The sequence below is a fragment of the Triturus cristatus genome, chromosome 4_2 (assembly GCF_964204655.1).
Source record: "Triturus cristatus chromosome 4_2, aTriCri1.1, whole genome shotgun sequence".
In the NCBI taxonomy this organism is placed as follows: Eukaryota; Metazoa; Chordata; class Amphibia; order Caudata; family Salamandridae; genus Triturus; species Triturus cristatus.
The window spans coordinates 560,823,564-560,836,419 of NC_140586.1; the positions used below are offsets into that span (position 1 = coordinate 560,823,564).

General features: G+C 42.3%; 2 protein-coding genes across 4 annotated transcripts in view; one reads left to right on the plus strand and one right to left on the minus strand.

Moving 5' to 3' along the window:
* The window catches only part of TMED5 (transmembrane p24 trafficking protein 5), a 65,729-nt gene extending 62,486 nt beyond the window's left edge, over positions 1-3,243 (minus strand). Inside the window, exon 1 of the mRNA XM_085602200.1 lies at positions 2,936-3,243. Within this exon, the coding sequence (XP_085458326.1) occupies positions 2,936-3,112 (177 nt within the window). The 5' untranslated portion in view covers positions 3,113-3,243. The remainder of the gene's footprint in view (positions 1-2,935) is intronic.
* A 62-nt stretch (positions 3,244-3,305) lies between these two features.
* The window catches only part of CCDC18 (coiled-coil domain containing 18), a 1,105,805-nt gene continuing 1,096,254 nt past the window's right edge, over positions 3,306-12,856 (plus strand). For 2 of the 3 annotated variants that reach the window (XM_085602201.1, XM_085602202.1), the window contains exons 1-2: positions 3,306-3,347; positions 3,771-3,938. In XM_085602201.1, the coding sequence (XP_085458327.1) occupies positions 3,815-3,938 (124 nt within the window). In that variant the 5' untranslated portion in view covers positions 3,306-3,347; positions 3,771-3,814. The remainder of the gene's footprint in view (positions 3,348-3,770; positions 3,939-12,856) is intronic. The other variant, XM_085602203.1, reaches the window with a different exon arrangement.

Consider the following 12,856-nt stretch of genomic DNA (forward strand, 5'->3'; position numbering starts at 1 on the left):
CAGTAAAATCATTACCAAACGAATCAACAAGGATGGCCAATAATCTAACAATGTATTCAGATGATGAAAAGAACATTAGTTGAATGCTTACAGACTAGGGGGTCACCTTAGTTAATATCATTATGAGCGTTGTTTCCAATCTTGGGTTTCTCATTCCCACCGATGATGCTATGTTATAAAGGCTTAGTCCCCACCAATTTTATTGCAGTTTTATACAGCGTTAACTCGACCCGAAGGTATCAGAGCGCTTTCTTTACATGAGCACCAGTTGTATTACAGACGGACACATTCATTTTTTTCATAAGCACAGGGAGATTAAGTGATTTGTCCAGAATCACAGGATGTGCGAGCCTCCCGCCAGACTCGAAACTGGTTCCCCAGCTTCAAAGTTGGCCACCTTAGCCGTTAAGCCACAACCTTGTCCAATCATTTAAGTTAAAAGCTCCATGGCCAGGCCAATCGTTTTCACATTGTTTACTTTAAAGACAAGATGTGAAACAGAGCTTTCAGCATATCTAAAGGGGTAGGGAGGAGTCCGTAATACACGGCTGCCACAGCATGCCTACTTCTGCCTTGAAGAACTCTTATCAAGTAAGCATAAAAACATTCAACAAACAATGCATGTTTTACTTGTTGAAAAAGTGTCCTTTTTAAGGGCAGAAAGCAAACCTTCCCTTTGTTTTACATATTATGATTTTAGTTCGGAGACCAACTACATCTTACTGTTAGAAAATTTGCATCTGAATCTCAACAGGGGAAATAACCTTTACATGTTCTTTTCACATTGTGCTAATTTCTAGTTTATTGTTGTTTTGTGTAGTGCTTAGACAATCCGAAGGTCCCTTAAGGCCACTAATAAAAATCCTTTCAATAATAACAAACTAACATGTCCACTTCTCATATTTCATATTTCACTATACTAATTCACCACTAATCCCTTATGGGTTCCAGAGTAGCGTGCTACTCGCCAAAAAAGCGCTTCAACACCCCATCAGTGGTAACAAGCACTATATAAATGCAAATCTTTTCTGCTCTTTTATCCCTCCGCTAGCCGTATCAATCAAAATAACTGACTAACATATCCACCGCTCAAATTACTTTCATATTTCACTATACTAATACAACACTAAGCCTCTATGGGGTTCCGGAGTAGCGTGCTGCTTGCCAAAAATGCGCTTCATAGCCAGAACAAGGGCAACAATAGAAATATAAATGCAAACCTTTTTTTACCTCTTGTATCCGTCCGCTATCCTTCGCAATCCAAATAACTGACTAATAGCCACCACTCAAATTACTTTCATATTTCACTATACTAATTCAACATTAATCCTTTATGGGTTCCGGAGTAGCGTGCTACTCAGCAAATAAGCGCTTCAACACCCCATCAGGGGTAACAAGCGCTATATGATTTTAAACCGCCCGGCGGGCTCACCTTCAGCCCCTCTACTGCTAGACCTTCATTGGCTTCCGATCGCGAAACGAGCATACTTCAAGACCTGCTGTCTTACTTATAAGGCCTTAAACGGTAAAGGTCCCCAATATCTGTCAAGCAGACTCACTAAACAGATTTCAACTCGCAACCTTAGGTCTAATTCGCTTGGGTTCCTGAGAACCCCTCGAATTCGCCTCGCCCGCTCCGGGGGAAGGGCCTTCTCATATCTTGCTCCGCGCTATTGGAACATGCTCCCTATTTTCATACGCTTATGCCCTTCCCTCACTACTTTCAGGAAACAACTGAAAACCTTTTTGTTCTGATCACTTTGGATCATTTTCCGCTGCCTCGCTGTTTTTTTCTCTATTTCTCTTCAGTTTGCTACTAGGTACAGCGCCGAAATGCCCCAGGGTGAGTTGTGCGCTTTAGAAGAATCCCTAACATAACATAACATATAAATGCAAACCTTTTTCCCTCTACTACCCCTCCGCTATCCTTCTGAATCCAAATAACTGACTACCCTATCCACCACCCAAATTACTTTTATATTTCACTATACTAATTCAACACTAATCCTTTATGGGTTCTGGAGTAGCATGCTACTCGCCGAAAAAGCGCTTCGAAGCCTCGTCAGTGGAAGTAAGCACTATATAAATGCAATTACAATACAAACCTGAGATATCTGCATGTAGCTTATATATCAAAATAGCCTTTATAAACAAGGTTACATGCATATATAACATACATTGTAAAGTTTTTACCTGAGCTATGAATGTGAAGGAGTAAGAGGAAGATGTGACAACCTTACCTATGATGAGGATACTTTGATTAAAATAATTCCCTCATCTACTTTGCCTCGGGGTTTAAAGTAGGACAGCATGGGTGTCCGGCGCGGATTGGCAAGCGCTATGCAAAATGAATAGATGCGTCGCTTATTCGTGGCTATGCATCCGGAGAGCGTTCGTTCAATCCTGGGTCTTTTGCATGGACTGCCACATACATTAGTAAGTGATTCCGCATGAAACGCGTCATCTCATCTCAAGTAAGCTGCTCGTATGATCCGAGCCCCACCAATAATTCGGTGAACCTTTTGTAACATTCTGTTTCGTAACATTTCTCTCATGTAACGTAACTGGTTCTGTTGTACAGCGCTCTGACACCGTCAGGTAAAGTCCGCGCTATATAAAAATACATTAAATAAAAAAAATCAGTGAGCCTGACCCTTGTGATTGCAACCAAGTGCATTTGGACCGTTGTACTCTTCGGACATTGTGTAGTTGCAATAATGCATACGTTTGTATTTTAAAAGCCTAGGAGTGGAAAACGTGTCTGCGATGACATGTTGGGGACCTTCAAAAACAGTCCCTGCCAAGCTTTGATGTCCCTTTCAGTAAGGCAAGTAGCTGCTACAGAACTCTATGTACACATCTTGAATGATCTGGGACAAGTGAGAGAACTTTACGAAGCAATCCGCAGGTCCCCTGGCATTCTCAGCCCTCTCACCTGGTACTCTATCTCCAGGGTTGCTTCGTTCTTCATGGGCTGATAAAAGCACTCCTTGTGTCCCGGGGGAACCGTGAAGGTGAAGTCACTGTCCACAGATTGTGAGAACCCCAAGCAGAAGTGCAGCACATGCTGCAGGCAAAGGACCATAAGCAGCACCCCGTTGACGTTGGCCATCACTGGCGTACACGATCAGTACTAGAGGAAAGGGCAGCACTACAGACTTCAGAGCAAAGCAGGAGGAACAGCTCGCATTCACTCAGCAGCAGGCATGGTAATAGTGAAAGCAAGACGAACACCAAGATAGAGGAAGGACTTACAGTCAACGTGTTCATATTATGCCAGCCCAGTGGAGTATTACCCCATTTCAAAACGGGAACAGACCTCAACTTCAGACAGACTGTCGGCCGTGGTTCGTCATTATTTCTCAATTTGATCTAGTAACCGACATTATTATAATGTCGGGTTACTTTCTCCAGCGATTATGAGGGCAATTGAGTGGCAGTCAGTCAGTCAAACCATAAATAACTTTTCAAAAGTATATTTTAAAAACTGTTTTGTGCGTTTGCGGAGGCACCACTAAACGAAAAGAAATGATCTATTTCAAGTTTTTATATATTGTTTACCATGTAGACAATGTATTAGACTAAGTTCCCAGGGGCTGACGGATAAATTACCTATCACTACTTACTTGCCTTTTTAGTGTAAAAATGCCTACCTTCGTTTACGGGATGTCTCCTATTCCAAGATGGCTACCAAATGTGCCATTAACCTTTGTTAGTCACTTTTCCTTTCATCAACTCAGGCAATGTTTGTCTTTCTTTTATCTCTGCAGAACCTCCCCCCGCTTACATTCATCTGTTTTGGAGGTGCGGCTGAATGACGGCTTCTGCCTGCGCCGTAACCGAAGCGCCTGCAGTTTGGCTCGGGATTCAAAGTTGCTCGTGGGAAGCTGGCCTGAGGTTTTGGGAATCGCAGCTGTCAAGGTGGAAATCTGCTGCTGGTGAGCGCTTCTGCTATGAGAGTGAAAGGCGGGAAGGATGTAACTTCCCAGAATATTGAGGGTTGGGGACTTTTCGTTTGTGCATGCCCAAGACCCACCAGTGTTAGTTACTGCTCAGTGCTATATTTATCCAGAATGATAATATATAGACACTAACAAAGTTCACCCCGATTGCTAAAGTGTTTGGTTGTAAAAGTGCTGTTTTTGTCAGGAAGTTACTATCTGAAATGGAAAGCGGTGGTTGCTGAGGAAAGCTCCTGTTGCTAAGGGAGGGGCTAGCGTTTGATGCCATTTGTGGCTGATAGCAGAGGGTGCTAGTTGCACGGCAGATTGCTAGGTAAATGTTGTAACGGAATAATGGTCCGGATTCAGATGGTATCTTCATGTAGTTTTTTAGGTAATAATAAATGAAGTAAGGTACAGATGAAGGAAGAATGGAATCAAGTAAAGAAAACAAGTAAGAAAGAAACCCCAACAGGAGCAGCCTGCTTGCTGCTCAGCCCTACTCTCAACTGACATTCATGCGCGCATACAACACTCTATGACATCATACACTCATACTAACATTCTACACCATACACTGGCTGAGCAGCAAGCTGGAAGCAGATACCACACTTCACCCCCCCCCCCCTTTAATAAAAACACAAAATTGAAAATGTAAGAATAAGCATAATAGCGACATTACAGGGAAGAAGCAAGCAGTCTGAATGTCAATAAACATAAGTAACTAAATGAGAACATATTGCAATTATTATGATAGAGGATTCTGCAACAAAACAATAGAATTAATATGCAGACTAACAATGAGAAGATAAACACTAAAATAAGGAAGAAAAAGGGAAATGCAAACCTCGACAAGGAATAACAGGAATAATCCATATAACACACACCCATCTTCCCCCTTTAATAGAACGATAAAGAAATCATGTGTAGGAAGAGCAAAAGAAGAAGAAAAGTAGGAAATGTCAACAAGCTAAGGAGATGCTAACAAAATACGGAAGGACAACAATAGCGTAGCAATAGAGATGAAACACACATAACAAAAAAGGAATTGACGCTCCAAATCACCACCAAACATACTAGTTGGCCATACCAGAATGAAGATGGCAAGAAGAAACCAAAAGAAAAACAGGCAGTGCATATCAAAGACAAGAAAAACACTCTCAAATGAATAAGAGATGTGTAAGGAAAACTCATTTGGAATTAGAAAATACACATGAGAATAGTAAAATAGAAAAGGGATACAATGTAAAATCAACGTACAGGTACCATGTAAGATGAAAATACAGAGTGTCATAGATCTCAAGAACAAGAATATGTAGATAAGATACCAGAATTAACAAACATAAGCTATTACAACACAATTACATACATAACCTATGCCCTAAAGAAAGGCACTGTAAGGAAATGCAACGTGAAGTAATGTAAACCACTAATGTATGTAAGAAACATTGTGAGTGACGAATCACAAACAGGAGGATAAGGCACATGTAAAATAAGGTAACACCATAGATAACATAGTAGGTGACCTGACAAGTCACGAAATATGGCAAGGTAACATACCATAAAGGATAGCAGTGTTGGTGACCTGGCAAGTCACGTAACATAGGAATGTAACATACTGTGATGCATAACGCTGGTGACCTGACAAGTCACGTAACATAAGAGCAAAATCACTCTTAGATCTCAATAAGAAATTCCCTATGGAGTTTTTAAACCAATTAACGTTGCAATAAATACTATAATAGAAACACTGAAGATTCTCCAACAAGAAATTGAGAAGGAATCACTGTGAAGTAAGGTATACAGCCAGTAGGCTATTAAAACAGATGCTCTAAACCATGCAAATACTGGCCCTCTCAAGTACTGTAACAAAATGTAAAATAAGTACTAACCCTATGTTAGTACAATAAATGTCAGCGTAAAATGCTTGTTTCCGATCCAGGGAAGACATGGCTTGGCAGTTCGAGCTGGACTGTTCCCATGAGGCACAGGGTCAGACTGATTTGCATATGGCCGTGTCTGAACTGGGGTAGCGGAGTGAGCTAAAGAATGATGATGGATTAAACCCAGATCAGTTGACTGGGAGTGAGTGCTTGCAATGTTCAACACTCCGTCCATCATCCCCTTTGGTTTTGCTTTGTTCGCTACTCTAGGGTCATCATGTTTGCTTGGCTTCAACCTCATGACAGCCCCATTAATAAATGAGCTAAACAATGGTGGGGTTAGGACACATCCCTGTCTGACCCCTTTCCTGATCTCTATCTTCTCCGTCATATCCCCTGTTGTGTTCCATCTCACCCTTACATATGTGTTTTCATGGAGGAGCCTAAGTATCCTTAGGAGGTCTGACGGAATGCCTTAACCTTCCAGTACCTCCCACACTGTATTTTTGGGGACCAGGTCGAATGCCGCTCTTAGGTCAATTAAAGCAACATATAGGTGGTCACGCAACAAGGTTGTTGTGGAAGTTTCTTATAAGCTTGTTGTTCTTACATGCTCGTAGTCCTATGATGTCACTTGCGTGGCAATAGAATGTTACTGTTTGAATCCAGGAGGTTGTCAGTTCCTGGATGCTGTGGAGATGAACAGTCAATAAAATATGTGCTCTTACACTTACCTTGTCTAGTGTAATCACTACAAATTTGGCGACTAGTGGGACTGTTCCCCTCTCCACCCACGTGTGCAGCGATTGTCTCCAGTATGTCCTGTCTCCTGGAGCTCTTTCTGCAGTCTGCCGCGCAGTGAAGTTTGGGTTTTCCTTGTGTCTCTCCACAGTGGCCGTCGTTTTTGCGTTGGACTCACTCTCTACACTACTGGTCAGATAGTTTGCAGTTCCCTTTCAAGTACTCCAGCGTTTCTGGCATTTGGCTATTGTGACTGTTGAGGCTATTTTGGTGTTGACGCTTACACTGATTTTGTTTGTGTTCAAGCGCTGGACAATCTGAATTATTTCTGGCTGCTTTGGGGTTTTCCATCTATTTGGATTTCCCCTGTCCAAGAGCGTCTCGTTGGTTGGTTTAGAGGTTTGATCCTTCCGACACTGGAGCTTTCCTCCTTCTGATGACGCAGTAGAATTCTCAGGAGGAGTTGGTGAAGACAACGAGGATTCTCCCAGCAACGCGTTCCCCTGGTAACGCACCACTAGATTCCTGGACAGCGTGTCCGTGAAGCCTGCATTCCTGACGCAGACGTAACCGACAACAACGTGTCACTTGTCCAATGCTTGTGGTTTTCTCGGTTACAGTGTGGAGGAGGCTACGCAGCGTGGTGACGTATGCTCTTCTTGTTTCTATAGTTACCGCATCAACAACGCGTCACAGATGTGCAGCGTCGTAGCGGTGAGCGTCCTCCAGTTTCCTTGGTTACTGCGTCGAGCCGCTTACACAACATAGTCACGCACAAATCTTCTTGGTGTTGTGGTTTCCTGAGTGCGTTACTTGGGTTCGCTGTACAGCGCATTGCGTCCTTTGAATACGAAACAAAGTGTCAGCAGGTTTGCTGTGCGGCGCATCAGAGGTTGGTGCATGTCTATTCTTTACGGAGCAACGAGTCAGCAGTGCGTCTCGCTTCTCCTGATTCTACGTGTGTTTATCAAGAAAAACGTGTGCATCTCATCTACTGAGATGAACATGGCTGTGTGTGAGCTGTGACTAACCCACACTTTGTTTGTTCATTTGAAGTTATTTAACTCTTTTGGAAGAAGCGTGTCACACAGTGGAATAACTAGTGTGTCACACAGTGGAATAACAACAGTCTCTTGACGTTTGGGATAATCTTCCAGTCAAATTGAATTTGCTGTTTTGTTCCTGTATGTGATAATTAGTGTTTATCTTTGTAGGTGCATTATTTAGTTACCTATTGTTTGTTAAAAAAACACATTTTTTTTTATAGCTAGCTTTTAAACGTTCTTATTGTACATTTTGATTGTCGCCTTGCAACATATACAGCCTCCTCCTCCCTTTTTACAGCTTCCAGGTGATCCACCAGTCAAGTGGAAAGTGTGGTACAGAGCTTTCGTGAAATATTTAGGCGCTATGGGAGGTTCAGCGCAGAAAGCAAACGTTTCATCCTAGAACATAATCTGGGGTTTGAGGGCCAAGCAGTTTTAGAACATCTTCCTCCTTTGTTTGTTGTTGAAGGTGAAGAGGAATTAAATGTTTTTGATCAGGCTGTGGGTATGCTTGAGAAACAGTTTGATGTAGAGAGCAGCATAGTTGTTGCTAGGCACACATTTTTTGCAAGAAAACCAGTGTGAAGAGAGCATTGTGTCCTACGTTGCCGCTTTGCGTATTCTCGCTTTTGAATGTGAATATGAACAATTTACATCCCAATTAATACGAGACCAAATTGTGGTGCATTGTTGGGAGCAGAAAGTTCAAGAGAAATTGCTTACTTTAAAGAAATCTTCTTTGGATGAGACTATTACCATTGTCAAGAGTATTGAACTTTCTCAGAAGGCATCTAAGGAACTTAAAGCGGAGAAGAATATTGTAGCCGTAGCTAAAGACCAAAAGGATTCTAGTGAAAACAATCAGTTAGACAAAGGTAAACCATAATTTGAGCAGATTTATGTCTAACAAGGTTGAGAAGAAATCTTATTCAAAGAATGTATGTAATAAGTGTGGGTTTCCTTCGCATTTTCCCAGTTCAAAAGTATGTCCGGCTAAGAATGCTTCTTGTCGTAAATGTGGGAAACAAGGTCATTTTACCAAGATGTGTGTTTTTCGGGGGAAGTATAAATGTTGTTTATTCTGAGGAGTGAAGTTGTTAGTTCTCTTACTGATTTTGTAGTGGTTGTTAAGGATGATTCCGGAGATTGTGTTGATCCCATTGTTGATGTATTGGTTGATGGGAAGTGTCTGCACCTACTGGTGGATTCAGGGGCACGGATGACAATGATTACGGATGAGCTTTTTGAGAGTACTTGGGGGAACAGACCTCTCAATCCTCCTGACAGACGTCCTGTCTCTTATGAAGGGAGGAAAATTGATTTGACAGGTTTCTTTGAGACTTCCTTGGTTTTTAAAGACAGGCACATCCAAGGGAAGGTTTCTGTGGCAAAAAAAGGTCTCAACATCCTGGGTTGGTACCACCAGGGGTTGTTCGGAATGACTCTTAGGCCTGGCACTTCCGAACAGGTTTTTGTGGTGGGTGCACAACCTGAAGGCGGAAGTTTAGTTTCTTGGTCCATTAAGTTTCCAAAGTCTTTGGTGATAAACTTGGTTTTGTTAGAGGGTTCAAACATTTTATTAAGGTCAAGGAGGTTATTAAGGTCAAGGAGGGGGCTCTTCCGATTAAACACAAGCTACGTATTGTACTCTTCAGTATCAGAGATGATCTTTCTTTAGAACTCAAGAAAATGTGTGAGGGTGGGTTAATTAACCTATAGAGTCTTCTCTTTGGTTAAGTCCCTTGGTTGTCGCAAGAAGAAAAAATGGTAATCTCAGGGTATGTATTGATTTGCGCAGTCTCAATAGAGAGATTTGGATTGACTCGCACCCTCTTCGCTGCATTGATGACATACTTTCAAAATTTGCAGGTGCAAAGTATTTTCCTAAAAATGACTTGGCATCAGCGTACCACCAGGTAGAGCTCGACCCATCTTGCAAGCATTTAACCGCTTTTGTATCACCTGTTGGTACTTTTCAATTTAGGAGGATGTTTTTCGGGCTAGCCTCGGCAGCCTCAGTTTTCCAGCGTGTTATGGAGAAGGTGTTGGAGGGTGTTTCAGATATGGTTGTCTTCCAAGACGATATTTTGGTGGCTGGAAAGAACAAGGAGTCGCATGACAGGAATCTTGCTAACGTTTTGGGAAGATTGGAAGGTAACAGCATTGTTGCTAACAATCTCAAGTGTGTCTTTGGTGTTGATTCTATCGCATACCTGAGACATTGCATTTCTGGAGATGGTATTGTGCCAAGGGAAGGCCTCATTGATGCCATTTCTAATGCTCCTTGTCCTACTTCAAAGGAACAGGTCTCTTCTTTCTTAGGCTTGTGTGAATTTTACACGAAATTCATTTCAAATTTGGCTGCAAAGACTGTCCATATGAGGGAGCTCCTCAAGAAAAAAGCTGTGTTTCTCTGGGATGATTTGTGTCAGGGAGAGTTTTTGCAGATCAAAAAAGAGTTAGCCTCATGCAACATTCTCACCCCTTTTGATCCCCTTTTTTCATGCACGGTGTCTGTTGATGCGTGCCTTGAGGGTCTTGGTGGTATGATCTCTCAGGTCAAACATGGAAAGGAGTTCACTTTGGGTTTCGCTTCACGAGCACTACGCCCGAGTGAAAAAAATTACTCTGTCATTGAACGAGAATTGCTTGCATGCTGCTGGGCTGTTGAACGATTCAAGTGTTTTTGTGGGGGAAGACTTTTAATCTTCTTACTGACCATAAGCCCCTCATTCCTATTTTACAGGGTAAGATTGTCAAAGACCATACGCACTGAATTGCTAGGTTAAGCTCTAAATTATTACAATACAATTTTGGTGTAGCACCTATTCCTGGTGGGCGAAACACACAAGCTGATTATCTATCTAGGTCTCCTCTACCCTTAGGTAAATTTGAACATGACAACGATGCTGAAGACTGTTTGTTTGCTGCGGTTGATGTTTGTGGGGTGAGTTTGCTTCACTGTACGTGATTGGTTTTGTGCTATGGAGTCAGATCCTCTGCTTAAGAGGGTGAAAGAGTTCATTGTTTCTAGTTGGCCTAAGGAAAAGCATCTGGACAACAATTTACATACTTTTGCCAAAGTGTCTGATGAGCTAACATTGGAGGGTGGAGAAATAATCATGCGTGGGGATAAATTTGTTCCTCCCGAATCTCTTAGAGGTCGTATCATTGACTATGGTCATGAGGGACACCTTGGACAGACATACACTAAGAAAAGGATTCGTAGTGTTTACTGGTGGCCTTCCATGGACCGTCAAATCAATGATGTGGTGGAGATATGTCTGACATGTTCCACAAGTGATAAGGTTGTAAAAATTGTTTCTCCTCCAGTACAACAAGTTGAGGCAATTGATGGTCCCTGGTTGAGGTTGGCTATCGACTTTGTGGGACCTTTCAATGTGCTGGGAAAAAAATACAAGTTTGCTCTGGTGGTTGCTGATTGTTTCAGCAAGTGGTGGGAGGTTCATTTCATGACAGATCCCAACTCACAGGAGGTTATTAGGTTTCTTCAGAGTTTGTTTGCCCAAGAGGGTTTCCCCTAAGAGATCATATCTGACAATGGGGTACAATTTACTTCTGAGGAAATGTCTCTTTTTCTGTCTCAGTCTGGCATCACTCACCGGCGTGTGGCTTTGTATCACCCATAGGCCAATGGTTTCATTGAGCGCAATAACCGCATTCTTGTTGTGTATTCAGGGGGCTGTTTCCTCTTGTATTGACATCAAAGAAGCTGTCTGTTGTGGGCACACCGCACTACCTCTAGTTCCACCACAGGTTCTAGTCCTTTCGCTTTACTCAGAGGTAGAGAAGCCTCGTTTCACATGTGTCCTGCTTGGATGAAAAAGTGGGGTTTGGTGTCAGAGTGCCGGGAGACACAGGGAGGGAGAGACTTACACATTTTTCCCACAGTCCCGACACAGGATGTTGTTCCAGATGTGTCTAATTTTAAATCCTCAGTCTCTGTGGGGGATTGGGTCAAGATCAAGTCTCCTCTAAATGTTCCCAAGGTGCTTTCCAAGTTGGGTCCCCCTGTTAGGGTGGATGCCACTTCTCATTTTGCTGTTAGTCAATGGGAAAAATTGGTGGAATCTTTCTAGGATATATAAGATTCCAATGAAGGTGGTTCTACAATTGGGTCTTAAGACCAACAACACCGTCCAGTCTGACTCTGTCCCTAAAAGGCATAATCTGCATGAGAATATGCCTCAGTCTTCTCAGGTTGGGAAGTCCTCCTTGAGATATGTTCCTCCTCGGAGGAGTGGTAGGACGAGTGTTCCGCCAAAACGTTTAAATCTTTAATGTTCTTGTTTCTTGATTATTCTGCTTATGTATTGCAGTAATATTTGCCTATATGTATATTTTTTTTCTTTAGTGTTCTCTACCTTTGCTCTGCATTTACATATGTCCTTTTCTTCTTTCTGCTCCTTCCTCCTCTATCTCCTTTCTTTGTTTATTTATGGAAAGAGGGGAGATGTTGTAGTAGTTTCTTATCAGCTTGTTGGTCTTACCTGCTCTTAGTCCTATGATGTCACTGTCATGGCAATAGAATGTTACTGTTTGAATCCAGGAGGTTGTCAGTTCCTGGAAGCTGTGGAGATGAACAGTCAAAGTATGTGCTCTTACACTTGCCTTGTCTAGTGTAATCACTACAGTGATGTATTTCCAAGACATCACCTTGAAGCAGAGGACATTGTCCAGAGTGCTAATTTTTGATCTAAAGCCTACTTGGGAGTCTTCTAGAATATTATTTTGCTGCATCCAACCGTTTAATATAAATAAAACCTGTCTGCAAAAGAGTTTTTGGGAGTTGTCAAGTAGGCTTATCGACCTATAATTTGATGCAATAGATCTCTTGCCTTTCTTGTGGATCGGTATAATAACCGCACCTTGACATGACGGGTGAATCCTATCGCTACTTATTATGCTGTTTGATAGGGCATTCAGATAGGGGGCCCAAATATCTGGTTCAGAAAGATAAAGGTCTCCCGGAATGCCGTCCATTCCAGGGGCCTTGCCCCCTTCTGTTAGTTATTGCTTTGTATGTTTCAATGAGAGTAAATATAGGGTTCACATGCGAAGCTGGAGTGCAAGATGAGGTTATTTCACTAGATGATTGAGCACAGCTACCCTCCTCTAGGGAAGTGATCTCTGGGCCGTTAATTTGCAGCTGGCAATCATAGAGGGCACTAAAGTGGGTGACCCATGTGTCTGGCATGATAGCAGGTTTTAAGTGATTGTTATA